Here is a 27,141-nt window from a genome sequence, read left to right on the forward strand (position 1 = left end):
TTTTTTTTTTTTTTTTTTTTTTTTTTTTTTTTTTTTTTTTTTTTCTTTTTTTTTTAAATCTCAGTTGCATGCAGGCTGCTTCAACCCTTTCTTTTTTGCCTTTTTTTTTGTTTGTTTTTGTTTTGTTGTTGTTGGCGGGGAGCATCCTTCTTCATTGATTTTTATTTTTTTAATTTTTTTTTTTGAGTAATGTTTTTACTATAACATTAACATTACTATATCTAAATGTATTTTAAGCAACTTTTCTATATAACAATTCCCTCTCAAAAATGCATACAATATCCAGAGGGGAGCCATATCTATAAATACCAACACACATTTTGGCTATCACAATCAAATAATTCACATAACTTATTAGTGCCTTGGAACTTTGTGAATTTTCAAATACGCCCAAAAAAACTTCCTTTACGGTAATTTTAATGATCATATTATATTTACAATTCACTTTATCTTCAACGCATTTCCAAATGGACATAATTTTCGGGCAAAAGTAAAAAAAATGTTCAATATAATCAATTTCGTTCTCACAGTGAGTACAGCAATTACTCACGGAAATGCCTATTTTATACAATAAAATATTTGTGGGGTAAATATTGTGCAATATTTTCCAGTGCAACATTCGCAATCTTGTTTCTGTGGTTACTTTGTTTACTATTAACCATTGCTCTTTTCCCGGCCTGAAATCAAATTTATGTTCCCAAAATTTAACTACAACCGGCTCCACATATTTTTCCTTTATAATTAATTTGCGAAATTGACAAGGCTTACTCAGGTTCTTTAAATCGTTGAATCCACATACATTTCCATTTGCAGAGCGTAGTGTTGCTGCTTTAACTGCTGTACAAATCACCCTATATTCAAAGAATCTTGTGGGCTTACATCCAACCTTCTGCTGCATAATATTAAAGGGCACAATCTCATTACCAACATATACATCCTTTACTCGACAAACGCCTGCTTTAATCCAGTCGCTAAAAAACAGGGTTTGGCCGCAATAGATTATATCCTTGCTGTTCCATAAACACGTATCTCTTAATAACATGTCTCCACCTACTGCTCTCTGAATCATGTCCTTATTTTTCAACCAACAAATTAAAACTTGTTTCCAAAATACATTTTTAATTAATCCCAATCCTTTAAAATTTTTTACCGTGGTGTTAGAATGGAAGCAACACAACCTTTCACCAAGCTTCGAAAACATATGTATCGGTATTTGTTTCCAACTTTCCTGCTTTTCGTTCAATAAATTTGCCGCCCAGGACAACAAACAAGAGGACTGCATATCAATGACATCAATCATTTTTAAACCCCCATCAGGAAACTCTTGACACATCACTTTTCTTTTAACTTTCTCAAATGCCTTAGTGTTTGAAAATCGTTTTTTCCAAATAAATCTGTAAAACATAGTATTTATCTCAGTCAATACCTTTTCGGGTATTACCAGTGCTTGCAACGGATAAATAATCTGCGATAACAAAAGAGATTTCACAATGCATATTTTCCCCATGATACTACAATTTCGTTTAAACCATTTTACAATGTTGCGTCGTATATTTTCAATACGGCTTGTCCAATTTTCTTCAATCTCAGAGACCGATGAGGAGCTACTGAAATAAATTCCCAAAATCTTCACTTTTGTAGTCCACCTTAACCCGCACTCATTTTCATTACCATATTTATTACTGCCCAAGGCCATGATTTCAGTTTTTTGTCTATTCATTGCCAAACCAGAGAATTTGGAAAAATAGGTTACAAGGGTTAATGCGTTTTTTAACTCATCCATATCGTTCAGAAATAGGGTCACATCATCAGCATATAATAATATCTTAAAGAACATATCATAATTATCATTAGTTTCTTTTGGCAGAGGCAGACCCTTAATTGAACCATCATTTCGAATTTTCAAGGCCAACAATTCTAATGCAAGGATGAAGGCCATCGGTGAAAAAGAACAGCCCTGTCTGATACCTGCGTTCAATTCAATACATTCCGATAACCAGCCCATAAAATTGATACAACTTTCCGATTTATACAATAGAATCTCTACCCATCTTACAAAGACGGCACCAAAATTAAATCGTTTAAATGCATACACAATATACTCTTTGGAAATCGTGTCGAAAGCAGCTTTATAGTCCAGTGCTACAAGGAACCCAGGTTTATTATATTCGTTTACATACGATACTAAATCGTCTATTTGCCGGATCGCTGAACTAATGGTTCGACCCTTCAAAAAACCATACTGATCTTCACCAATAATATCTAAAATAACTTTAGATAGGCGAACTGAAAGAGTCTTCGCCAATATTTTATAATCAGTGTTTAATAGTGAAATCGGTCGCCAATTATTAAGGTCGTCCCTTGGTAATTGTTTACCCTTATGAATTAATATCATTATTGCCCGTTTTTGTGTGACGGTTAATTCTCCCTTTAAAAAAGATGCATGAAAGGAATTCAATACCATGTGTTTTATTTTACACCAGAAGAACTTCATAAAGGAGGTTGTAATACCATCACATCCAGGGGAGGAACCGTTTTTCATATTTTTTAAGGATGTCGACAATTCTGTTAAAGTGATCGGACTATCAGTTCCAGTCTTCTGCTGTTCTGTTAATTGAGGAACTTCAACACCATCCAAAAACTGTTCAACCAAATTTTCATCAAACTCAATATTTTTTTCGTATCTCCTTCTAAAAAACTGGACTTGTTCAGTCAAAATATCATCCTGATTTGTTATCACCTGACCATCTGCTTTAGCAAGACAATCCATAATTTTCGCGTTCGAGTGTGTTTTTTCCATATTGAGAAAATACTTTGTATTTTTTTCTCCTTCTTCAATAAATTTAATTCGGGACCTAGTTTGGGCTCCCTTAGCTTCCTGTATTGAATAAATTTCCAGTTCAGCTTTTACTTTATCTTTTTCCATCAACAATTCGTTATTATCTTGATCTAAAACAAGGGCTTTGTCAATCCTATTCAAATTTTCCAACAATTCCCCATGTCTATTAAACTTACATCTATTTTTTTCTTTACTGTACCGAATACAAAATTCTCTTATTTTAATCTTACACAAGTCCCATTTTACGTGATCCTCCCTTATTTCATCTTGTATCTCAAATTCTTCCAACATCAAATTCAATTCATCAACAAAGATATGATCCTTTAACAAACTATCATTAAATTTCCAATATGATGGACCACGCTGAAATGAACATAATTTATATGTTATGTTAACCGACCTATGGTCGGATTGTGCAACGGAACATATATTACAGTCTCTAATATTATTAAGCACAGAGTCGGAAACAAAAATGTAATCCAATCTGCGAGCAATGAAAGGATTTTTTCTTGACCACGTAAATTCCCTTTCCTGTGGCCAGAATAACCTCCACATATCATTTAACTCACTATTTTCCAAGAACTTTTTAAAGCGATTAACATCCCCCACATTATGTTTTTCTCCACTAATAATGTCTTCTTCATTATCAATTACGCAGTTAAAATCTCCACACACTATGTAGTTCAACATATTCAGCGACTGAATGTGCTTTTCCAACTTTTCAAAAAAAAGATATTTTTCTTTACCAATCGTTGGAGCATATACATTCGAGATACAAACGTCCTCATTCTGCAGAGAAATTCGTACCGTCAAAATCCTGCTATTTCGATAAATACACGTCACAGGATACTGAAAACTCTTTTTAATAAAAATGATTTGTCCCATACTGTGTTTTGTACCACAACAATAAAACATTTGACCTCCCCATTCTTTTTCCCAAACTGTAATATCGGTTTCATGTACATATGATTCCTGCACACAAATGATATCGTACGATAGTTTCTTTAAATATCGAAAAAAAGTCTTCCTCTTTGTCGTATGCCATGACATTGTTATTACACTGATCCTAGTGTACTCACCCCATGACATTGTTATTACACTGATCCTAGTGTACTCATCCCATGACATTGTTATTACACTGATCCTAGTGTACTCACCCCATGACATGACATTGTTATTACACTGATCCTAGTGTACTCACCCCATGACATTGTTATTACACTGATCCTAGAGTACTCACCCCATGACATTGTTATTACACTGATCCTAGTGTACTCACCCCATGACATGACATTGTTATTACACTGATCCTAGTGTACTCGCCCCATGACATTGTTATCACACTGATCCTAGTGTACTCACCCCATGACATTGTTATTACACTGATCCTAGTGTACTCACCCCATGACATTGTTATTACACTGATCCTAGTGTACTCACCCCATGACATTGGTGCAATCGGCGTGCTCCACGATCCTGACCACAGTAAGGTTGACAGAGCGGACAACCTGCGGACCGTCGTGGATGTCCATCAGCCGGTCGTCCAGCATCAGGGTCACCAGGCTGGTCATCACATCACGCACCACGTCCTTGGAGGCCTTGTGCGCTAGTGTGCTGCTCTGGAAAATCTGCAAGGATGGAAAAAAGTGTGTAATGATATCATTGTTAAACCTTTGCCTCACGCACAGACACATACTTTTCTCGTTGCAGTTCCCATGTGATTTAACTGAATGATCTAATGATGCAAGACTTGCTCTCATCTGCTCGAGCCATTCTGTCTCTTGGCATGAAAGAGGTGAAGCAAAACCGCAGGGTTCCTCATGTGCGTGATGCGAGCCAGAGACAAACCTACTTCAATTATCCTGGTAAAAGATGACAACCATCATTCCAAAACTATCTTCTTTTTCTTCTGCGTTCATGGGCTGAAACTCCCGCGTACACTCATTTAAGACTTTTAGTTGTTGCACGAGTAGGTTTTTACATGTATGACCATTTAGGCAGCCATACTTCGGGGGATGCATGCTTGGCAATTTCATGTTTCTATAACCCACCGAACTCTGACATGGATTACAGGATCTTTTCCATGCGCACTTGGTCTTGTGCTTGCGTGCATGTCTGCACAAACGTTGACCTGGGAGATTGAAAAAAATCCACCCTCTTCTTCTTCTTCTTCTTCTCGTTCGCTCCTATCTCCACCCTTAGCCCACCAGGCGCGGCCGGGATTCGATCCCACGACCTTCCGCTTGGGACGCCGGAGTCTTATCTACTAGGCAACTGCGCCCGTCTACTTCAAAACAATGATTATCTCCATATATATGAAGAACTTACCTGTAACAAGGTGCTGAGCAGACACCTGTAGAGACGAACGACGTCATTCGGTGACACCTCAGGGTCGCTCATGTGTGTGGAGTGAGCCATGCGGAACTGCATGGACAGCATCAGCAGCAGTTTGTCCACATGGGCTGCCAGTGCCTCCGCTCTGTCCTCATCCCTTAACACTTCGTCAATCTGCACAAACATTTACACCTTTTAACCCTTAGACACGGCACGGTTGGCCTAGTGGTAAGGCGTCCGCCCCGTGATCGGGAGGTCGTGGGTTCGAACCCTGGCCGGGTCATACCTAAGACTTTAAAATTGGCAATCTAGTGGCTGCTCCGCCTGGCGTCTGGCATTATGGGGTTAGTGCTAGGACTGGTTGGTCCGGTGTCAGAATAATGTGACTGGGTGAGACATGAAGCCTGTGCTGCGACTTCTGTCTTGTGTGTGGCGCACGTTATATGTCAAAGCAGCACCGCCCTGATATGGCCCTTCGTGGTCGGCTGGGCGTTAAGCAAACAAAAAATTTTTATTTTTTATTTTTAACCCTTAGGCTGGTTGTCGCGACATATGTCGTGCTACTTTACGTATACTGTCACCTGGTTGTCACGACATATGTTGTGCAACTGGCTCAGTCTGTTTGGTCGGTTCCAATTACCGATTACCTCCCATGGATGCAAAAACCTATGACCGTTTTTCTTTATTTTTCTCTCTGTTAATTCACCAGTGGCTATGTAACATGTGTTACGGAATTGCACCAGTGTAAGGGTTAACTCTTACCAGTTCGGGGGTTTTAGGGCATATTTTACAGTGCTGTTGGTGCCTACTTGCCGAGTGGCTATCTGGGGTCATATTCTAAATGAAATATAGAAAGTTATATATCAAATGAAAGGAAAATGAATAAGCTTTTCATATTTGCAAAGAGAATTGTGCTATCTTTAAAGGTAAAAAATGTTATGGGGGTGACAACATGATTTTTGTTGAAATTTGTACGCCCATTTTTTTGAACACGTGACAAACACAAAGAAGACATTTTTTTTGTGTTCAGTTTATTTTAGATATGCTGCTAACTAGTCTGTTTTGGCATTTATTTTACATAACATAGCAAAGTTTTATTGAGTTTTGCTGATAAACAAAAAAGTTATTGTCACCTGATTACCCCCACCCAAATTTCAAAGTTGGACGTTTCATGACATACGCATGCCTAAGGCCACAACAAAAAAATAGTCTGTTTACGGTATCCCGACCAACCCTATTTTTTCGCGCGACCCTAGACTTTTTTTTTGCATTTGGGAAAAAAATTTTTTTTTTACAAATTTGGCAATTTAACTTAAAAAATGTTTTTTTGAAGAAAAAAAAACACAAAAAAACAAAGGTCTGTTTTTTGGCAAAATAACTTAAAAATATGTTTTTGGGGGGGATAAAAGAAAAAAAGAAAGAAAAAAGATCCCGACCTACCGACCCTATTTTATTGGCCTATGTTACCGTTAACAGACTTTTTTTTTGTTTTGCCTAATAATGCATTCCTATAACTAACTTATAACAAAAACCCAGCTTGTTTCTGTCATAAAGTGTGTCTAACATATGAGTTTATCCACTGTCCGACCCATCCAATGTAAAATAACATTTTTTTTCCGATAATTAGATAATTGGTCAGTGGAAAACTACAGGGGGGGGGGGGGGGCATCGTAAGCTTGCTTACGATGGGTAAGGGAGCGAACGGGTAAGAGTTAATATATGTGTGTGCCAAGCCTCAAGTATAACAATTTAAAATTGTTTGGAATTTTCAGCGTAGCAAATGTTGTTTAATCCTAGCATTTTCTAAAATTGATTCTTATATATCCGCAATTATGCCATCTTGCACAAGAAAAGACATGTTTAATAAAGTTTCATGAGAATGCAGGAACATAAAATAGCCATTAGAGAGTATCTGCAGTGCAATTTTTCAGTGTAGACGATGTTTTATGAGCCATTTTGTGACTGCTTAATGGAGTGGGGAGCAGAAATGTGTACCAGGACTCACAACAAAGAGGGAACTGTTGCATGCTTGTGATTATTTGTTAAAGCATAGCAATCTTTGGCTTGGCGTAGCAATTGCTCTTAAAACGTAGCATGCTACGCTGAAAGCTCTGGTGGGTGGGTGGGTGGGTGGGTGTGTGTGTGTGTGTGTGTGTGTGTGTGTGTGTGTGTGTGTGTGTGTGTGTGTGTGTGTGTGTGTGTGTGTGTGTGTGTGTGTGTGTGTGTGTGTGTGTGTGTGTGTGTGCCTGCTTGCATGCATGCGTACATGTGGGTGTGTACACATGTGTATTGTTTTTATTGTCTATATGTGGACCTAGAAATTAACTGCTATGATGGGGCACGGCTGTTCCTAGCTTGTGTTTTAGTGTGAGTTAAAAATAGCCCAGCAGAGGGAATAGTTTGACTACCAACAGCTGCAGCCAGCACACTGTTAAGCTCGCTTGCCTGTTATACCCAACTGCTTCCGCGCTATACTGGGAGATTTGCCTTCTCTGTGCATAGCACTGAGAGAGCTACTAGCTGCTGTGTTATCTCTGCTGTGGGAAAAGGATGGGTGCTAAAAATAGCCTGCAGCTACAGTAGCAGAAATGAAGCCCTGTGAACAGCCGTGGGCAACACGTAATAAATGGCTAAAAAATGCCTCTCAACGTTCACAAGATCTCTTCTTCAACCTTTGTTGCGAGTTTTAGAACTTTCAAGTGTTCATCAAAAATTTGCGTCAAAATGTTTGCACAGTTCCACTCACTACACTGTACACACAGAAAATCCCAGACGTTCGTAAAATCTGTTGACTGACCTGTGCGAGAGCCTGTATACTAACACTGATATCAGTGCTGGTGACTTGCGAGATGACGTAGCCAATGGTCGCCGATGCATCTGATGACGTCAGGTGTTTCCTCATGGGTGACAAAGGACGTGCCCTGGAGGGAAAAAAATCATTGCATGTATTTTCAAATCACCACGACAGAATATGTACGCAGCTTGAAAGATTGTGCAAGTTTTTGTGAATTGACAGGGTTTTACCTAGGATTTGCCGTCCCTCCAATTCCACATATATATACCAAAATTCAACAGCCCGGTTGCATTCTGTGCAGAGCTAAAATCTGTGTTCATAAACTGAGAAATTAATTCATCAAAACATTTCAAGTGGAGGGATGTTCTTCTTCTTCTCCTGCACTTGTGGGCTGAAACTCCCATGTACACTTGTGTTTTTTGAGCGAGTGGAATTTTTCGGAGGAAGCATGCTGGGTATTTTCGTGTTTCTATAACCCACCACACTCTGACATGGATTACAGGATCTTTTTCGTGCGCACTTGGTCTTGTGCTTGCGTGTACACACAGGGGTGTTCGGACACCGAGGAGAGTCTGCACACAAAGTTGACTCTGAGAAATAAATCTCTCGCCGAACGTGGGGACGAACTCACGCTGACAGCGGCCAACTGGATACAAATCCAGCGCGCTACCGACTGAGCTTATCCCATGAATAAGCCGGGCAAGGCTAACACACACAAAAAGTGAAAAATCTGGAAGGCCAGGGTCCACGGCAGCGCACCCCAGAAGCTGAGGCTTTTTTACATTTACAGCAGTCCCTCTCATGAACGGACACCCTTGGGCCATAGCAAAACTGTCCGTACATTGCAGGTGTCCGGTCACGGGAGGGGTGACCACACCACCCCCTCCCCCATACACTCACACAGAGACACACAAACAACAGGATTGAGTCTATATGCTAATCACTTCTTGTGGCTACTAAACAATAAACTCCTAATACTTCTTTAAACGTTCTGTAAAAATGATTTGCATGAAAAGTGTTGAAAAGAAGAGATAAAATAAATCCTCAAGGCAGTGAACACACTCACCACGCACCACGAAAGCAGCCACACAAACACAGCACAGAGGAGCGTGTGCAGATGCTTTGCAAGAATAAGCTTGAAAACCATTTTGAATAAATAGCAGCAGATAGAGCTGCATGTCATAATCATGTAATTTATTTTCATCTTGTCTGGCTTTATTGACATGCATGCCGATCATGTGGCATGGCAGTGACTTTTCACTCTTCAGTCGGAAATACACTGTACATAACACAGCTCCCACTCTCCCTCACTAATGCCTACCCCAAGCCGTGACAACTGATGCTTGGAAATTGTGTGGAAGAGTACGCCTCTCTATTTCTCTCCAATGCTCTTCCTGCTGACATGCAGTGACACCGGACACCCCACAGTTTAGCCAGCTAACCCTCCACCCCCCCCCCTTCTCTCTCTCACTCCCTCCAGCCTTGTACTGTTTGGGGCTGTGGCCAGAGAGGTCAGCTCCAACTGTTCACTCAGAGCAAAACCAGTTGACTGTGTCGTAACTTTTGACAAAGCAAGACAACTGAAGGGTTCACAGATTAGGCAACCGACTCACTGGTCAAGGCTGAGGGGAAACAAGAGTATCTTGTCAATGAAAGAGGTTACACACAGACACACGATGCTGAGAACTGTGGCCGGTTTTTCACTCTTTCTCTCAGGACCTTCATCGACTGTGGTTTCTGTTGTTTACGTCCAACAGACAAGAATAAAGAGCACAGTGCAGTTTCATGTTGGCATCTTCGCATGTACTCCACTCCTGACCAAAACTACCCCCCCCCCCCCCCCTGATGGGTACAGGTGCACTCAAGTTACCAGTGACTGTCGTCACGCCATTGCGGCTGTGATCTTTGTACCAAGAGCCGGACTGCTCTGTTATCGATTTTGTTGTGGTGAAAATTTGACGATGGTCTGTCCGTACATTGGAGGTATGACCTGCTGTTGGGACCGAAAATGAGTGTCCGCGTCCACGTTTTGCAGGTGTCCGTTTAAGGGGGGGCAAATATAGAAGGAAAACACTCCGTGCCGAGCAAATGTGTCCGTACATGTCAGGTGTCCGCTCACGCCGGGGGCCGTACATTGCAGGGACTGCTGTAGTCAAAACTTGACTAAATGTTTTAACATAGAAGGGGAATCGAGACGAGGGTCGTGGTGTATGTTTGTGTGTGTGTGTGTGTGTGTGTGTGTGTGTGTGTATGTGTGTGTGTGTGTGTGTGTGTGTGTGTGTGTGTGTGTGTGTGTGTGTGTGTGTGTGTGTAGAGCGATTCAGACTAAACTACTGGGCCGATCTTTATGAAATTTGACATGAGAGTTCCTGGGTATGATATCCCCGGACGTTTTTTTCATTTTTTCGATAAATACCTTTGATGACGTCATATCCGGCTTTTTGTAAAAGTTGAGGCGGCACTGTCACACCCTCATTTTTCAATCAAATTGATTGAAATTTTGGCAAAGCAATCTTCGACGAAGCCCGGGGTTTGGTATTGCATTTCAGCTTGGTGGCTTAACAAGAAGAGCAAACGCTCGATCGAGTCACTTTCGCAGTTCTGAATATTATATGAGGCATCAGATGGACAGGAAGAAATTGCTATTCACAACACAATGAGTCACGTTCACATAAAATTTGAGCCCGGTCACTTTTATAGTTTCCGAGAAAAGCCCAACGTTAAGTTGTGTGTTGCCGAACAGAAAAGGCTAGTTATCTCCCTTGTTTTTCTGATAACGTTCGTAAAAGGCTACAGATGTAAATACTTTGATGTAAAGAATAATCCTACAAAGTTTCAATCACATCCGATGAACTTTGTCAAAGATATAAAATGTCTAATTTTTCCTTTGACGCTGACCTGTGACCTTGAAAAAGGTCAAAGGTCAACGAAACCATCGTTAAAGTGTAGAGGTCATTGGAGGTCACGACTAAACAAAATATGAGCCCGATCGCTTTGATAGTTTCCGAGAAAAGTTTGTCAAAGATATAAAATGTCTAATTTTTCCTTTGACGCTGACCTGTGACCTTGAAAAAGGTCAAAGGTCAACGAAACCATCGTTAAAGTGTAGAGGTCATTGGAGGTCACGACTAAACAAAATATGAGCCCGATCGCTTTGATAGTTTCCGAGAAAAGTCCAACGTTAAGGTGGTGTCTACGGACGGCCGGCCGGCCGGCCGAACGGCCGGCCGGCCGGACAGACTAACACTGACCGATTACATAGAGTCACTTTTTCTCAAGTGACTCAAAAACTAATGAGTGAGTTTGGTCATTAAAAATCGGAAACTTGTAATTAAAATTATTTTTTTATTAAACGATCCAAAAACAATTTCATCTTATTCTTCGTCATTTTCTGATTCCAAAAACATATACAGTGGACGCCGCTTAATAAAACCGCGGTTAATAGAGCCAGCCGCTTATAAAAGCCGATTTCAGACGGTCCGGATTTATCACTATATCTTATGTATTAGAAAAAGCCGGTTAATAAAACCAACCCGCCGCTTATTAAAGCCAGTTTTCTCAGAGAAATCACGTAGTTTGTGACTAAAACTCACATTATCTTGTTCTGATGTGGAAGACGACCAACAAACAAACACTCATAAAATCGTTCTTCTCTGACGAGTAATGGTTCGTGACGGTGACAGTGAAATTATTGATGTACCGAAGTGATCAAAGTACACGTACATGTACATAATTAAAACCAAAGTTCAACATCCTTCGTGAAGTTTTGTTTAGATTCAAACAAGTGTAAATGACGAAAGAAAGTGACTGAGTGACGTAAACAAAAGAGATTTTTTTTTCTTTCGAAAATGACGTATTCCTGGACCGCCGGTTAATAAATCCGCCGCTTATTAAAGCCATTTTTCGTCGGTCCAGAAGTGGTTTTATTAAGCGGCGACCACTGTACTATATTCGGATTAAAAACAATCTCTGAAAATTAAAAATATAAAAATTATGATCAAAATTCAATTTCCGAAATCGATTTAAAAACTATTTCATCTTATTCCTTGTCGGTTCCTGATTCCAAAAACATATAGATATGATATGTTTGGATTAAAAACACGCTCAGAAAGTTAAAACGAAGAGAGGTACAGTAAAGCGTGCTATGAAGCACAGCGCAACCGCTGCCGCGCCAAACAGGCTCGTCACTTTCACTGCCTTTTGCACTAGCGGCGGACTACGTTCAGTTTCATTCTGTGAGTTCCACAGCTTGACTAAATGTAGTAATTTCGCCTTACGCGACTTGTTTTTTTTAAGACCTGATTTTCTCAGATTTCTGGTGGTCTTAAAAAGGGGGTTCCACTGTATTTCCTGTGCGGCCCTATGCTCCACAGGGAGTCTACAGGAATAAGTCAAGTAAGTCAAGTCACTGTATTTCCTGTGCAGTTCCCATGACATTTAACTGAACGATTTAATGAAGCAAGGCTCGCCCTCATCTGTCTCTCGGCATGAAAGGGTGAAAGTAATTTTGCAGATGACTGACATAGCCATGACAGGATAGATCTGCACATGGATTATCATGCAAGCAAATTCGCCACTCTGAGAGCCATTAGGTTACCCCGAAGACGCTATACATGTTTTATGGAACTGAAAACCTATGATCATATATATATGAAGAGGTCTTTTAAATTTAAACGGCGAAGCGCCCATCGAAAGCAGCATATGGCTGCCTAAATGGCGGGGTAAAACGGTCATACAGGTAAAAACCCACTCATGCAAAATCACGAGTGAACATGGGAGTTTGAGCCCATGAACGAAGAATAATAAGAAGAAAATGGCAATGCGCACACCACCTGTCACGTAAAGCCAAAGTCGGCTCCTGTGACGTAAATCCAACTAACATCAGCATCCAGATCCAGAAATCCACTTTTACCTGATCTTGGGCAGTTTGACGGGTTCATAAAATTTAATGTCCTCGAAGTCGTGCTGAATGAGCTGAGGCATGGGCATGTGGTCGGTGGGCTCTGTGTCCACATCCAAGGCGTACTCTTTGCGGATGGCGTTTGACGACGATGTCTTGCCCATGGCTGTGCCCGGTCGCTGAAGGCCTGGTCGCTGCATGTTGGACCTGATGGGAGATCAACGACAAACTCACTGCTTGCCCGCAGCAAAAACCTGACTGTTGTGTTCTAAATGGTGAATTAGATGTGTACATGTGTTGGCATACTCTAGGTATTGCCCCGAGAAAGTGGTGTCACATACTGACAGAAGTTTACATATTGCGATTCATTCAGTGTGATGATGAAACTAACATGGGGCTAAATCTGTATATTGCCAACCAGGCTGTTGCATTCCAAAAGTTTGGTGTGAATTAGATGTGTATTTGTGTCTTGCTCAAAGTAGGACTCTGCTCTAAGCTTCTATACAATGTACATGTGCCCCTCCCCCCTCCCCATCCAACCACCCCGCCCTATCCAACCCCCAGGACTAGGGCTACATTATGTCCAAACCTCAAATTTAAAATCGGTGGAGGCCTAAACCCTGAACATACATTGCTGAAAGTTTTTAAAACAGCCTGATAGTCAAACCAAAAATCAACATTTGAACCTTTTCCCCAACTGGAAATCAGGAATAAAATAAAAACCCAGCTAAATATATTTGCTTCAAGCATTCAAGGTAAAAAAAGAGGAAGATAGCGCTCTGTGCATGACAGAAATTGACAGTATGTCACGTTGGTTACCATAACAACTGAAATCTAACAACATCTTTTGAATTCTTTGGGAGCGATCCGGCCGAACCAATTGTAAGCCCTGAGAGGTCCTGCTGAGCGAGTCGGCCAGATTATAGAGCCGGCCGGGGAGATATTCCCGTGAGAAATTGATTTAGTGTGAAAGAAACCAAATCAGAATCCCGTAAACTCTGTCTGACAGGGAGTGAGAAGGGGCATACACAGAGAAAGTGGAGGACCTATGTGCTTCATGCACCAAGACCAGAGTCAATTAGATTAGCAACCCTAAGAATGTTATGACCAACTCACTGTGATCTGCTGGGCTGAGGGGCGGGGGCGGTGTGAGGCCTCTCCTCAGCCACTGGTTTGGCCGCCGGCTTGTTCTTCATGCTGCGCTTGATCCTCTCGTCTAGGTAACTCTGTTCCTTCTCTTTCAACTGCACCACACATTATTTTCATCAGCAAGAGATCTTAATTCACAGAGGCAAACACAACATAGGTGTTGAATTTTCGCCTTTTGGTGGCTTCTTCAGGACAAACCCAGAAACACAAAATTAAGAGCAAACGCAAAATAAAGTAACAAAAAATGGAAAATTTCACTAGTAAATTTTCATTTGATTAATATACTTACCCAATTCTCATAAATGCATTGACCTCAATCTCACATGCTAGATGTCGAAACACTACTCAAATTCCCTGCCCTTGCAAGGGTGGTAACAAAGCTAAAAACAGACGCCATAGCCGTTGCTATGCCCTGTCCCACCTGGTTACCCATAAACCATCGCGCACCATGTGGGCGCCGGCATCCGGAACAATCATTCAAGACTTCTCAAAAACCCTTAGGAAATTAAGTAGCGGGGATGGATGGGAGGGTATTAACTATGAGAATTGGGTAAGTATATTAATCAAATGAAAATTTACTATTGAAATTTTCCATTAAATTACATATTCTTACTCCAATTCTCATAAATGCAGATTGCTCCTAAAGGCGGAGGGAACTTAATAATGTCCCTGAGAGAACCTATCCTGCATAAACTAACGAGGGCAAGGCAATGACCCCATCAAGCTTAAGAGCAGGAGATGTCCAGGAGGTAAAAAATTAATGAACACGTCATCAGACCTCCAAAGGGCTGTTGGCAAAACTTCGCATTGGCGAGAGGAACACCACCAGCGAGAGAAGAACCCTAGGCTCTGGACTCCTGAACACCTGTAAATGAACAGAGGGAGGACTGAATGCCCCCCCATCCCCCCCTGTGTTCAATAAGCCACCACTCACATGACTGTTCTATGAAAGTAGCAACACCTCTTGTGAGAGTCAATTAAGAGAAGCCTCTTTCACCTACAGTGTAAAGAGATAAGAACATGAGCTTTTAGCTCTTAGTTCCAAATAACTGAGCGCAAATCAAAAAAGGATTTTAAAACTCTAACCAGACAGTTAGAAAACCCAAAACGCCCGGAGCGAGAATCCTCCCGAGAGAAGGGAATTAAACACCAGAGGAGATTAACCAAGTTTCTGATTCAAGGAAATCTGGCCGAAAAACAGTGAAAAAAACCACACACAAAAACGGAACTATAAGCTCCACGGCTACATCCTCCGGTAAACCCCAACAACGCATGTGCCTCACTACCCTTCGGGGCTGAGGCCCAGAGTAAGAAGAACAAAGTCCTACGCGTTAAACAAGGGGACGCCTCTAAACCTCTTAAAACAAGGTCCTTTGATCATGCCCGCAAGAGCGCCATGAACATCAGAAGAGAGGCCTATTTGTTCCTAAGTAGCTGAGATAGCCGAGACGCCGGAACCTCCAAAAAGAGGCCAAGCTGCCCAGAGCCGAAAAGAAACAGAGGTGATAAACCACCTGGCTTGAGAGAGGGGCGCTAAGGAGTTGCACCCCCGCTCTATACGCCAATTGGCCAAGGAGGCCAATAAGGGGCATACACAGAGAAAGTGGAGGACCTATGTGCTTCATGCACCAAGACCAGAGTCAAAACCCCCGATCTGTAACACAAACAGCACAACCTCCAGCCCTGTATGCAGAGTGGCCCAACCCGTGTGCAAGCCCTGAGAGGTCCTGCTGAGCGAGTCGGCCAGATTATAGAGCCGGCCGGGGAGATATTCCCCTGAGAAATTGATTTAGTGTGAAAGAAACCAAATCAGAATCCCGTAAACTCTGTCTGACAGGGAGTGAGAACTTGCTCCTCCCTGCTAGTTCCATAGAAAGCAACAGAAGTATTGTCCGTATGCAACCGGACATGCCTGTATATAGCCAAAAAGAAAGGCTAGTAGACTGAGAGCTACTGCTCCCAACTCCAGGAAATAGAGATGCCCAAGGAGTTGAGTCTACAACCACAGCCTCAAGACTGCAATTGCCAATGTAGGCTCCCATCCAGACAGAGACGCATCCATGAAGCGGTCTAAGTCCGGGGGGTAACAAAGCTAGGGAAAAAACGCCCTGAGCGATCCAAATGGATTCCAGCCACCTACTCGCGTGGAGGAACCCACCCTGGAGGAGGACCCTCTTGTCCCAGACCTGTGAGGCCGAGTCCCAAAGAGACTTGAGGAAAGACTAGAGGGCCAGCATAGCCATCGATTCCGTCTGACCGAAGAACAAGGCTAAGGACTTCGCAGAGGTCTGCTCTCGTGCCAGTCTGGCAGTGATAAGAGCCTAAAGCCCCTCTATTCTCTCCTGTGAAGGACGAACCTTCCAAGAGACAGAGTCGAACGGCATGCCCGGGTAAAAAACCTGGGATGGGGACAGCTCGGATTTTGCCTGGTTTACTGAGAACGCCAGGCAAAAAGCCTGGTTCAAAACCATCTGAAAGTGCAGCTGGCAAGCTGATTGATTCTGATAAAAAATCAACAAGTCCCTGAGGTCGTCCAGAGACGAATAACTCTCCAAAAACGGAGCCACTTCCTGTCTGCAGGAACGCATAAGGAAGGCTGGTGTGAGAGCACTGAGGAAAATCTCAGCCAAAGCTGATACCTCTAGCCCATGCAGTCCCACCTCCTCCGGAGAGGGAGGAGACACTGAACCAAAACACCCACTTTGTGACCAGGAGCGCATCAATGCGCTGCTACTTGTCCATGAAGGAAGGGCAAGACTGAGGCTTCTGAGTAGGCTTTAACAAACCCCGAAAAAAGCCTGACCCTTGCTTCCTGTAACCGGTGTGAAATCAAACCCCTTGTAAAAGAAGGAGATCACACCTGGTGAAGACAGTGTGGGCATAGAACATCACTGACGAACTCATCTGCTCGGTGATGACCCTAGCCAGAGCTGCCAGCAGCATGGCTACGGCCCTATCAGAGGCATCCTCCCTAAACCAAAAAGAGTCCACGGAGGATAAGATGGCTCGTATGAGAGCACAGAGGAGAATCTCAGCAAAAGCAGATAACTCTAGACCATGCCGTCCCACCTCCTCCAGAGAGGAGAGGGAAGAGTAACATCACGAAACCCCACATTCCCTGTGGTCTATTTGTGAAGCCAAGAGACTAGTTCCAGCGGAGCGGAAAAACTAGCACCTGGCAACGAAAATGTCTGAATCAGATCCTGAGACTTGACATTCCAACCTATCTTCGTCCGCACCAAAAGTGAGAACGAAGCAGCCTAAAACCCAGAAGCCAGCCACTGGCTAGCAGAAGGAGGAGCAGGACCATGCGCATGAAGCAGCGGGAAAGGTGTAGGCTGAAGACCACTACCCTGAGGTGCGGATCAAGCCAAGAGCTGCAACATGTGGTAGGCAATCACCAGAGACTCGGCAAATCGAAACGATTGCGAGAAAGCCCGCGTAAACCCAAAGTCATCCGCGGAAGAGGGAGGAAGAGAGACACCCTGCTCTGAATCCGCCACCCCATCCGGGAAAAAGTAAGCTGCCACAGCAGCCGCTTTTTGCATAGCAAGCCTACAAGCAGTAGGCAGAGCTACACACTCTCCCTCCTCAACCGAGGAGTCCGAATCCCGACCAGCAGTTGTGTCAAAACACAAAAGGAGGGGAGACGGGGGAGGTAGCGCACTAAAACTGTACCCACGGAATACGCGCTATATAAGCTTCATATTGATTGATTGATTGAAAACTCCTGCCGATAACACCGCCAAGAGTGAGAGAGAAAAGCGTGATCAGTCTCTGCCTGCCAACCCAAACCGCCTACCTGACGTGAAGGGGGAGAGGGGTTGGTAGTTGGCACAGCGCCCTGCCGAGAAGGAGGGAGAGTGGGGGTACGAGACAAAGCCAAGCCTGGCCAGCCGTACCCCACCCGCTGTGCGAGAGAAGCATCCCAGTGCTGAGAGCCAGTCTGCCTGGTTTGAACCACGTCGCGCCCCGAGTGGGGAGGGGGGTGGTTCGACACAGCCGTAACCCCTGGAGGGGGGAAAGACTGAATGAGAGACAACCGTAAACGGCCGTCCCCCACTCGTCCACCTGCTGACGTCCTGCAGCCCTACCGCTCACCCACCCCGAGAAGGGGGGGGGGGGGGGGGGGGGAGTGACGGATGCTGGCTGAGGACAAAGACCACTGGCAACGCGAAACCCACTGGCAAGGCGATACTGTAGTCCGAGTCCCCACAAACCATTGTGTCAGAACGCAAAAAATGGGAGACTGGAGAGTAAGAGCATGTTCTGTCTCCGCCTGCCGCAGCCACCGCTCACCCACCCCAAGGGTACAGGGGTAGGCAGCCGGCACAGCACCCTGCAGAGAACAAAGCAGAGCAAAGCTCATTGTTCCCCGACCGCTGTGCGAGATACCCTGCCGAGAACAAAGGAGAGCCAAGCTCATTGTTCCCCGACCACTGTGCGCGACAACAAGTGTGGGCAGCAAACACAGCCACCTGCCCCAAATGGAGCAGAGGAGGAGTATGTAACATAGCCGGGAAAGGCCGTACATGGCACCCCCACTGTGCTGAAAGGCTTGAGCCACGCCACGCCCCAGATGGGGAGGGCGTGGCTCGTCACAGCAGTAAACCCCTGGAGGGGGGAGAGACGGAGTGAGAGACCCAACCATAAACGGCCGACCCCCACCCGTCCCCCTGCTGTAGTCCTGTAGCCCACCGCTCACCCACCCCGATGGAGGAGGAGGGCGATTGTCAGGCCAGGACAATAGAGGCACAGACTGTGAAGACAGTCTAACAGCGCCCACCCGATCCAGCCCAGAGGGAGGGAAAGGGTGTAACGCTGCTCCAGCCCCCACCCGATCCTGCCCGGTGGGCAGGAAAGGGTGGGTCGCGGATACCGCCCCCACCCGATCGCACCCGGTGGGCGGGAAAGGGTGGGAAGCTGACACGGCCCCCTCCCCCAATGAGGCAGAGTGGGAACAAGCCCAGGCCGTGACTTACCGTGCCCCCCACTCCCCCTTCCTCACGGTAAGGGGGCTGCATGCCCGACTCAGCTGTACTAAAAGCAAGGTGAGCGGACAAAAGCAGGTGGGGAGCAGGCCCCCTCTCCCTACGGAGAGAGTGCTCGTGAACAACCCAGTACTACCAGAGGCAGACAGGGCTGAACCGACCTGGCCATTTGCACCAGACCACGGTGCGAAGCAGGAACGGCCCCCCTATCCCCCCCCCCCCTTTGGCGGGGGGCTGCGTAACGCACTGAAAAGTACCGGAGGTAATCAGAGTGGTTAGAGGCAGGAAGGGAGCAGGCCCCCCCTCCTGAAAGGAGAGGGTGCTCGTGAACAGCCCAGGGCCACCAGAGGCAAAAACGGGCTGAACCGAACTGGCCATTTGCACCAGACCACGGTGCAAAGCTGAAGAACGAGAGGGCGGGAACCGCCGATCGTGCCTGAAACAGCTGAGAAATAAAAACACATATATCATCGTTAAGTCCCCCACAAACGGAGGACACTGACTGATTCTTCTTAAAAGGAGATGGGGGCTAGGGAGAAAAAAACGAAACCTTATCCACCCGAATAGCTACCACAAAAGAAGTGCTACTCGAAGGGTCGACGACCCACACAGAGGTTTCTAAGAAAAGGCTAGCAGCCGATTCACTCCCTGCCCCGCACTAAGTTACTGCTTGCTATTGGCCATCTTTGGAAAAGCTAAAAGGCCGAACACTGTAGTCCACTTAGAAAAGTAAATTTCTAAAGCGGCTGTAAACAAGCAGCTAACACAACAAATCAATTCAGCAAAAAGGACAGGTCTCACCAAAAGGTGAACAGGTAAAGGCTCCCACGCGCCCGAATCAACAAAAAGACGAGGGCTAGGGAAAGCCAAGTGAGCAGTCAAATTCCGCACGTCTTACGTGTGTCGTCGAAAGTCGAGAATGATTATTCTGGATGCCGGCGCCCACGTGGTGCGCGGTGGTTTATGGGTAACCAGGTGGGACAGGGCATAGCAACGGCTATGGCGTCTGTTTTTAGCTTGGTTACCACCCTTGCAAGGGCAGGTAATTTGAGTAGTGTTTCGACATCTAGCATGTGACATTGAGGTCAATGCATTTATGAGAATTGGAGTAAGAATATGTAATTTAATGATTTAAAAAAAAAATGTAAACCCACATGATGGCAATGTAAGAAGCTGGTGCTTTTTAGCAGCGCTTTTTACAACTGATAAACCAACAGCTGCTAATGTTTCATGATTCAGGTTTGAAGACCTTTTCTAGGTTTGTCCCTCATCCTCTTTTAAAGGAAGCTGAAATAGTTTTGTTCACAGCAATTTCATGGGTCTAAAATGTTCACACTGAAAAAAAAAATGTCTAAAAGGTACTTCTGAAAACAATGAAACTTTTGGGACCAGACCAACAAGTGATACCAACAACGTGCAAACTGTGCATAGCACTCATCATGCCATGACTCATTCACAATGTACAGGGGCGGGGATATAGCTCAGTTGGTAGCGCGCTGGATTTGTATTCAGTTGGCCGCTGTCAGCGTGAGTTCGATCCCAGGTTCGGCGGAAATTTATTTCAGAGTCAACTTTGTGTGCAGACTCTCTTCGGTGTCCGAACCCTCCCCCCGTGTACACTACATTGGGTGTGCACGTTAAAGATCCCACGATTGACAAAAGGGTCTTTCCTGGCAAAATTGCTTAGGCACAGTTAATAATTGTCTACCTATACCCGTGTGACTTGGAATAATAGGCCGTGAAAGGTAAATATGCGCCGAAATGGCTGCAATCTACTGGCCGTATAAAATTTCATCTCACACGGCATCACTGCAGAGCGCCTAGAACTGTACCCACGGAATATGCGCGATATAAGCCTCATTGATTGATTGATTGATTGAAATATAAAGCTCTGCTCCTAAACCCAGCTCACACTAAAAACAAAACATAAACAAGGGGAAAGTTTCACCATAAGTGGCTATTTGCAAACGACCCGCTGTCTTTTGTTACCCGCTTTTTTTAGGAGTAGAACTTGATACTTTAACACACAAAATCAATATCGATTTCATCGTGGAATTTTGGCGTCACTTGATACTTGGCGACTTCGATGTTTTTGTGCTTTAGACTAAGTAAATCATTCTCCATGAGAAATATTCTCTTAACCCCTTCACTGCCCACCCCGTATGTAATACGTGGTCATTTTCGGTTTGTCCTACGCCCATAACCGTATCTCATACGTAGGATTTGTGTCAACAACATTTCAGGACATTTCTGAAAACTAAATGGGAGGTAACCACTATCCAAGTACTTGTAGGGGTTCTAAACACAGTTCTTTCCCATAGACCGTTCGGATAATGCTGTTATACTGTGGCAGTGAAGGGGTTAAATACGATTAGCAATACATGATTTTAACATTCTTTTGTCTTTTTATCCATACCAGGAACAAAATTAATATAAACACCGTTTCGTAATAATGTTTCAGTTTTGTCCTTCTCCCGAAAAGCTGTTTAACACGGGTTACACCAAAATTCCACGACGACGATGTTCAACTCACATGTCCGGTAAACTTGTACACATTTTCCCCAACCAGCATGTAGGCAGCAACGACGGTGTTGAGCGCAGAATTGCGCACACCGTTGTCACGGTCACCGATCTGTCCGGCGATGGCTTTGAGAGCCTGGGCTGGGGTAGGCTGGCAAATGTTGACGCCGTATTGTTCAATCAAGCACCCCATCTCTTCCAGACACTCTGAAAGTCAAAGTCTTCCGTCATTACTCCGACTGTAAAAATCCAAAAACAGACAGACTGCCAACGTTCCAAAATTCAGAATCAAAAAACAAGAATGTGTTAGTTTGTTAGTTTGTTTGCTTAACGCCCAGCCGACCACGAAGAGCCATATCAGGGCGGTGCTGCTTTGACATATAACGTGCGCCACACACAAGACAGAAGTCGCAGCACAGGCTTCGTGTCTCACCCAGTCACATTATTCTGACACCGGACCAACCAGTCCTAGCACTAACCCTATAATGCCAGACGCCAGGCGGAGCAGCCACTAGATTGCCAATTATAAAGTCTTAGGTATGACCCGGCCGGGGTTCGAACCCACGACCTCCCGATCACGGGGCGGACGCCTTACCACTAGGCCACCGTGCCGGTGACAAAAACAAGAATGGAAGGTAACGTTTATTATTGACAAAACAAAATTTAGTATTTATTATTGTAACGTTTTGTTTTGTCAATAATAAACGTTCCATTTACCTACAATTCTTGTTTTATGATTCATTACTCTGACTGTGTTGTTCAGTCGTTCCTGGGAAACTAATGCGAAACATATCATCCTTGGTTTGGGATTGAGATTACACAGAATTACACTTGAGACTGCAGGTGAAATGACACAAGTACGTGTACAGTCAAACCTGCTTATAACATTAACAATGAACCCAAAGGACTGACTAAAAGTGGTCGTTAGAGACAGGCGGTTGCTGTGGAAAGGTGAATTATTTTATTTAGAATAAATATTTTCAGGAACCCATTGGGAGGGGGAGGGGGAGGAGGGTTGCGGTATAAGGCTGCCATTGAGCTTTGCATTAGGCTCTCCAAAATATTCACCAGTATTGTTGTTTTTCATCTCAGCTGTTCAATACTATCAATGTATCATTACTACCTTAATAATGCATTTTTACCAGAAAAGGATGATCCCAAAGCTTGCCCACTGCTTATACAGTGGAACCCCCTTTTAAGACACACCCCTTCCAGTGTAAGACTTCACCTCAGGCTCTCTCCGGACCTTACTTTCTAACATTTTTCTGTTTATAACGTCTGTAAATTATCTCTATTTTCAGATTTCCTCCTTCTCAAGACCTAACATTCTCAGATTTTGTTGTTAAAAATGTGGTTTCACTGTATTGTTCAGTCTTGGTCTCAAACTAGATCAGAATGCTCCCCCACTCCCAAACATTGTCAGGAGGAGAAGACAACCCCCACCTGTGCGCTGTTTGGAGTTCTTGGACTTGATGCCGTCGAGTAAAAAGACGAAGAACTTGCTGGCTGGATACACTTTGCAGATCAGCTTGAAGATGCTGCGCACATCTCGTCTGACGTTGTCTTTGGAATCACCCACCTGAACACAACACAACACCCCACTAAGATCCTCACTCCAGACCAACTACAGTCAACACACTGGGACGCAAAAATACACTCGCCCGCCCACTGAGAGTAGATATTGTCAGGCGATTAAAAACAGCAAATCACTCGCCTGTCGACCAAGTGGCAAGTTCGTGAACTTCTGGAGTGGCAGTTTTCTGTTTTCAACAGTTACTGTACCGTTGTTCACTTAAGTGTTATTGCAAAATATATTTCTGTTGCCAAAAAGTTCTCTCATTTGTATACCTATTAAAATGACTTAACTAAAATCTCCAAGGCATCCGTGACTCGCACACGCATGTGCACACAGAGGCACACTCACACACATAAACACACATATGTGACCCTCCACCACGAAATGAGTCGCATGTCACCTCGCGCGGTTCTGCGCTAGGCTTAATATAAGTCCGGGGAGTGTCTGGTAACAGTGTGAGGGTCACCTTAGTCACAGGCTTATAACTCGAAAGTGTTCGCTCTGTTCTAAAACGGTTTTCACCACTGGATAGTGCATAAAACACTCTTTAAGAAAATGTAAAAATATGAAAATCAAGCAAAGATGACATGCGACTCATTCCGTGGTGGAGGGTCACATATGTTCGCATGCTTGCACACTACCCCTTCCTTCCTTCCGTCTTTTCTCCCTTCTGTCCTTCCTTCAATCCTTCAGGGATGCAGGAATTCAAAAATGTCCAGTAGCCTGACGGGCTAATAGCTGTTTGAATTCACTCGCCCACACAAATTTCCACTAGCCCAAAACTTTTTCGACATCTTCCCATGAGAAAGGCATTCTTTAAAGACATTGTCAAGGCTTCAGCCACATAATTCTTACCTTCTGCACCAAGTAAGGTATGAAAGAGTTGGCATCCAAGTCTGAGAGGTTCATGTCCCTGTCGGCCAGATGCGCAAAAAGCCGCTGGAGGTAGTCGAGCGCTTTGTTGATCATGGAGGGGTTGGTGTCGTTAAATCGAATTGTGCACCACTTAAGAATCATGTCGAGGTTTTCTTCCGTCTCTCTCTCCATGGTGTCAATGCACTGAAAAGAGAAGAACATAGTAGTCCTGAAGTGATGAGCAGTGGAAAGATATTATGAAGTCTCATTTTTCCTGATGCACTGTTGCAGAAGGTTATTTATACCAAAGAGGTATTGTGAGTCATCTAAGTAAAATTAACACACGCACACACACATCCATTTACACAAACACACACACTCTCTCTCTCTCTCTCTCCCCTCCCTCCCCCCCTATCACAAGACCTCTTTTACATTGACAATCACTGTTAGAGAAAGTTGCTCAAGGAAAAAAAATAAAAAAATAAAAAATAAAAAATAAACCCATTCTTTTCACATCCTCCACCAACATGAGATGTTCCTTACCGTGATGAGCTGCTCGATAGCCTTAATGTGTTGCTTGAAGTCGCTGTGGAAGAGCTGAGCCATGAAGCCGGGGCTGAAGTTCTTCTCCATCTGCAACTTCAACTGCTCCACAAACTCTCCTCTCAGCTCGATAAAGTTCCACTTCAACACCTGCAATGTTCAAACGCAAAGGGGACACAATGTAATCAGCGTTTGGTGTACAGCACAGTTGGTTTTTTTCTTGTATAAGAGTTGGGAATGAGTAATAGTCAAGAATAAAAAAAAACTTTAAAAAAACCTACTGCAGTGTTTCACAAACTGTAAAAAAAGAATCAAACTTTTTTTGACCTGCTTGGTGTTTTTTTTTAGTTTGGAGAGAAAGAATATCATGAAACATGTGAGAAGAGTTATGTAGACAGCAAAAAGCTCCAAAGCCACTTTAAAACTGCAAATGTAGAATAAAAACAAGACTCTAGCCACCACCCATACCTACCCCTCCCTTCTACCTTCCTGCTCCCCACCTCCTCTTGCAAATGAAAACCCACCCTTTCCAGTTATCAAAACTATCCGATGGCTCCTCTACAAACATGGCAGAACAGCGACTCTGTGACCTACCTTCATGCTCTTCTCATCTTTCAACCGCTGCTGCAGTGGCACCGTCATACTCATCAAAGGTCCTGTGTCGTCTTCTTCCTTCTTCTTGCTGCTTGTGGCTGGAGCCTGCAAACATTTATCATGAGTATTTCAAGCACACAGTCCATGGCAGGAATCCACAATCAATTACACACAGTGACAAGGTACACTTCTTCTTCTATGCGTAGTAAGGTCCACTGAAATCTGATGGCAGCAAACCAACTATTTACTAGTACATCAGTCTGAAAAACCTTGTAGAAGGTCAGGCAAACACATTTTTTTTTACTCATGCTGTTTTCGTTTTGTCTAGTCAAGTTCAAGTCTCTGATAAGCATTTCAAAGCTCAGAAAAGCCAGTGAGAATTCAACCTGACTTTTAGACTGAACCTATCAGAGGAAAAAAATTGCTTTGCAGTATGACACAACAACACAAGGTTTATATAATGTTGGAGCCCAAAAGTAGTTGACAAAATCTCTGTTTGTTCTCCAATCCTTCCACCCTTTCACCATACACGCGCGCGAGCACACACGCACACACATGCACACGCACACACACACACACACACACACACACACACACACACACACACACACACACACACACACACACACAAATACAGACACACTTTCTCTAATATAAATTTCACCGTTCTTACCTTTCCTTTAGCTTTGCCCCCCGCCTTGGTTTTCAGGTCCGCTTTCTCGCTCTTGGCAGGCGCTGCAGGCTTGGTATCCTCATCTTCATCGTCATCATACGTCGACACGGGTCTTGACACTGCCTTTGGAGCTTCTGCCCCCTTCTTCTTGGGTGGTGGAGCCTTGGCGGGGAGTTCTCCTCGTGCCTTCTCCAACAAAGGCTGGATCTGATCTTTTGAGGCAGGCTGAAAGAAAGAATGAAGTAAGAAAAACTAGTTTGTTGTTGCTGTTGTTGCTTCATTTGCCTTGTCTTTTTTACAATGGTTTCTTTACAAACTTCCTTTAACAAGTTTTCTTTCTCTCATAATGAAGTAACACGCGAACACACATGAACATAAATTTTGAGGTTGCTTGCATATAACATGCAGAAGATTTCAAGTGAATTTCTTTAATAAAATAGAATGCACTGACATTTTTTTATCAGGCAGTTTCCAAAATTCCTGTTCACAAAATTCGAAAATCAAAAAAGCAATTAAACCAAAACAGAAACATGGGTGCAACCTGGAAAATTCCGGCAGCCGATGAAACCAAAAACCGGCTGCCGGCGTGTAGCCGGCAGAGTTGCACCCATGCAGAAACAATTAAAAACACCAACACCAACAAGAAAGAAAGAAAGAAACGCGCACGCGCGCACATGGACAAGCACGGACACACGCACACACACACACACACACACACACATACACACACAAGTCAGATGACTGCACACAGCAAAAGCTTACCTTGAGTTTGCCAAGAGCTTTGACACAACTGTTATAGCCGGCATGGATCATGAAAGGCACAAGGGCCTCCTGAGCTTTCTTTCTAACGTCTGCACTTCGGTCCTCCAGGCATGTCAGCACCGGCAACACGCAGTCGCGCAGCTCTGGTGGCAACGTTTTGTGGGTCGGCAACTTCTCAGCCAGCCAGCTCAGCAGCTGTGAAAATGAAACAGGTTTGTGGGTTTGTCCTTATATTTTTCCTCAAAAACATCTTCCAGTTTTCCTCTAATTTTCAATGTACTAGTAAATGCAACATTTGTGTCAATCATAAACGTTCCATTAACCTACAATTCTTGTTTTTTTATTCTGAATTTAGGAACATTAGCACTAGCAGTCTGTTTTTAGATTTCTACTCTATTTTTCTACAAATGTCTTACTTGATTATTGTTCTAACATCTTTCATTTACCTGCTATTTTACAGGCTCAAAGGCATTTCTTTGCAATTAATAGTTCAAGGTGTTCTCCACAGAAAAAAACCCGCTGCGTACCGGTCTTTTCAGACATTTCTGAACCAGCCAACCAGTTTAGCGCACACTAATCTGCAAAAAAGTGGGAGCCCTGCCACAGTTGAC

The 27,141-nt window shown here is 43.9% G+C and overlaps 1 protein-coding gene across 2 annotated transcripts in view; it reads right to left on the reverse strand.

Annotated features, from left to right (window-relative positions):
• The window catches only part of LOC138971427 (cytoskeleton-associated protein 5-like), a 118,526-nt gene that overhangs the window by 25,906 nt on the left and 65,479 nt on the right, over positions 1–27,141 (reverse strand). For both annotated transcript variants that reach the window (XM_070344155.1, XM_070344154.1), the window contains 12 exons: positions 26,531–26,725; positions 25,769–25,993; positions 25,096–25,200; positions 24,502–24,651; positions 23,959–24,162; positions 22,971–23,106; positions 21,541–21,734; positions 13,984–14,111; positions 12,880–13,074; positions 7,971–8,094; positions 5,168–5,347; positions 4,280–4,467 (listed from right to left, as the gene is read on the reverse strand). In XM_070344155.1, coding sequence (XP_070200256.1) covers positions 4,280–4,467; positions 5,168–5,347; positions 7,971–8,094; positions 12,880–13,074; positions 13,984–14,111; positions 21,541–21,734; positions 22,971–23,106; positions 23,959–24,162; positions 24,502–24,651; positions 25,096–25,200; positions 25,769–25,993; positions 26,531–26,725 — 2,024 coding nt within the window. The remainder of the gene's footprint in view (positions 1–4,279; positions 4,468–5,167; positions 5,348–7,970; positions 8,095–12,879; positions 13,075–13,983; positions 14,112–21,540; positions 21,735–22,970; positions 23,107–23,958; positions 24,163–24,501; positions 24,652–25,095; positions 25,201–25,768; positions 25,994–26,530; positions 26,726–27,141) is intronic.

The sequence above is a fragment of the Littorina saxatilis genome, linkage group LG7 (genome assembly GCF_037325665.1).
Source record: "Littorina saxatilis isolate snail1 linkage group LG7, US_GU_Lsax_2.0, whole genome shotgun sequence".
Lineage (NCBI taxonomy): Eukaryota > Metazoa > Mollusca > Gastropoda > Littorinimorpha > Littorinidae > Littorina > Littorina saxatilis.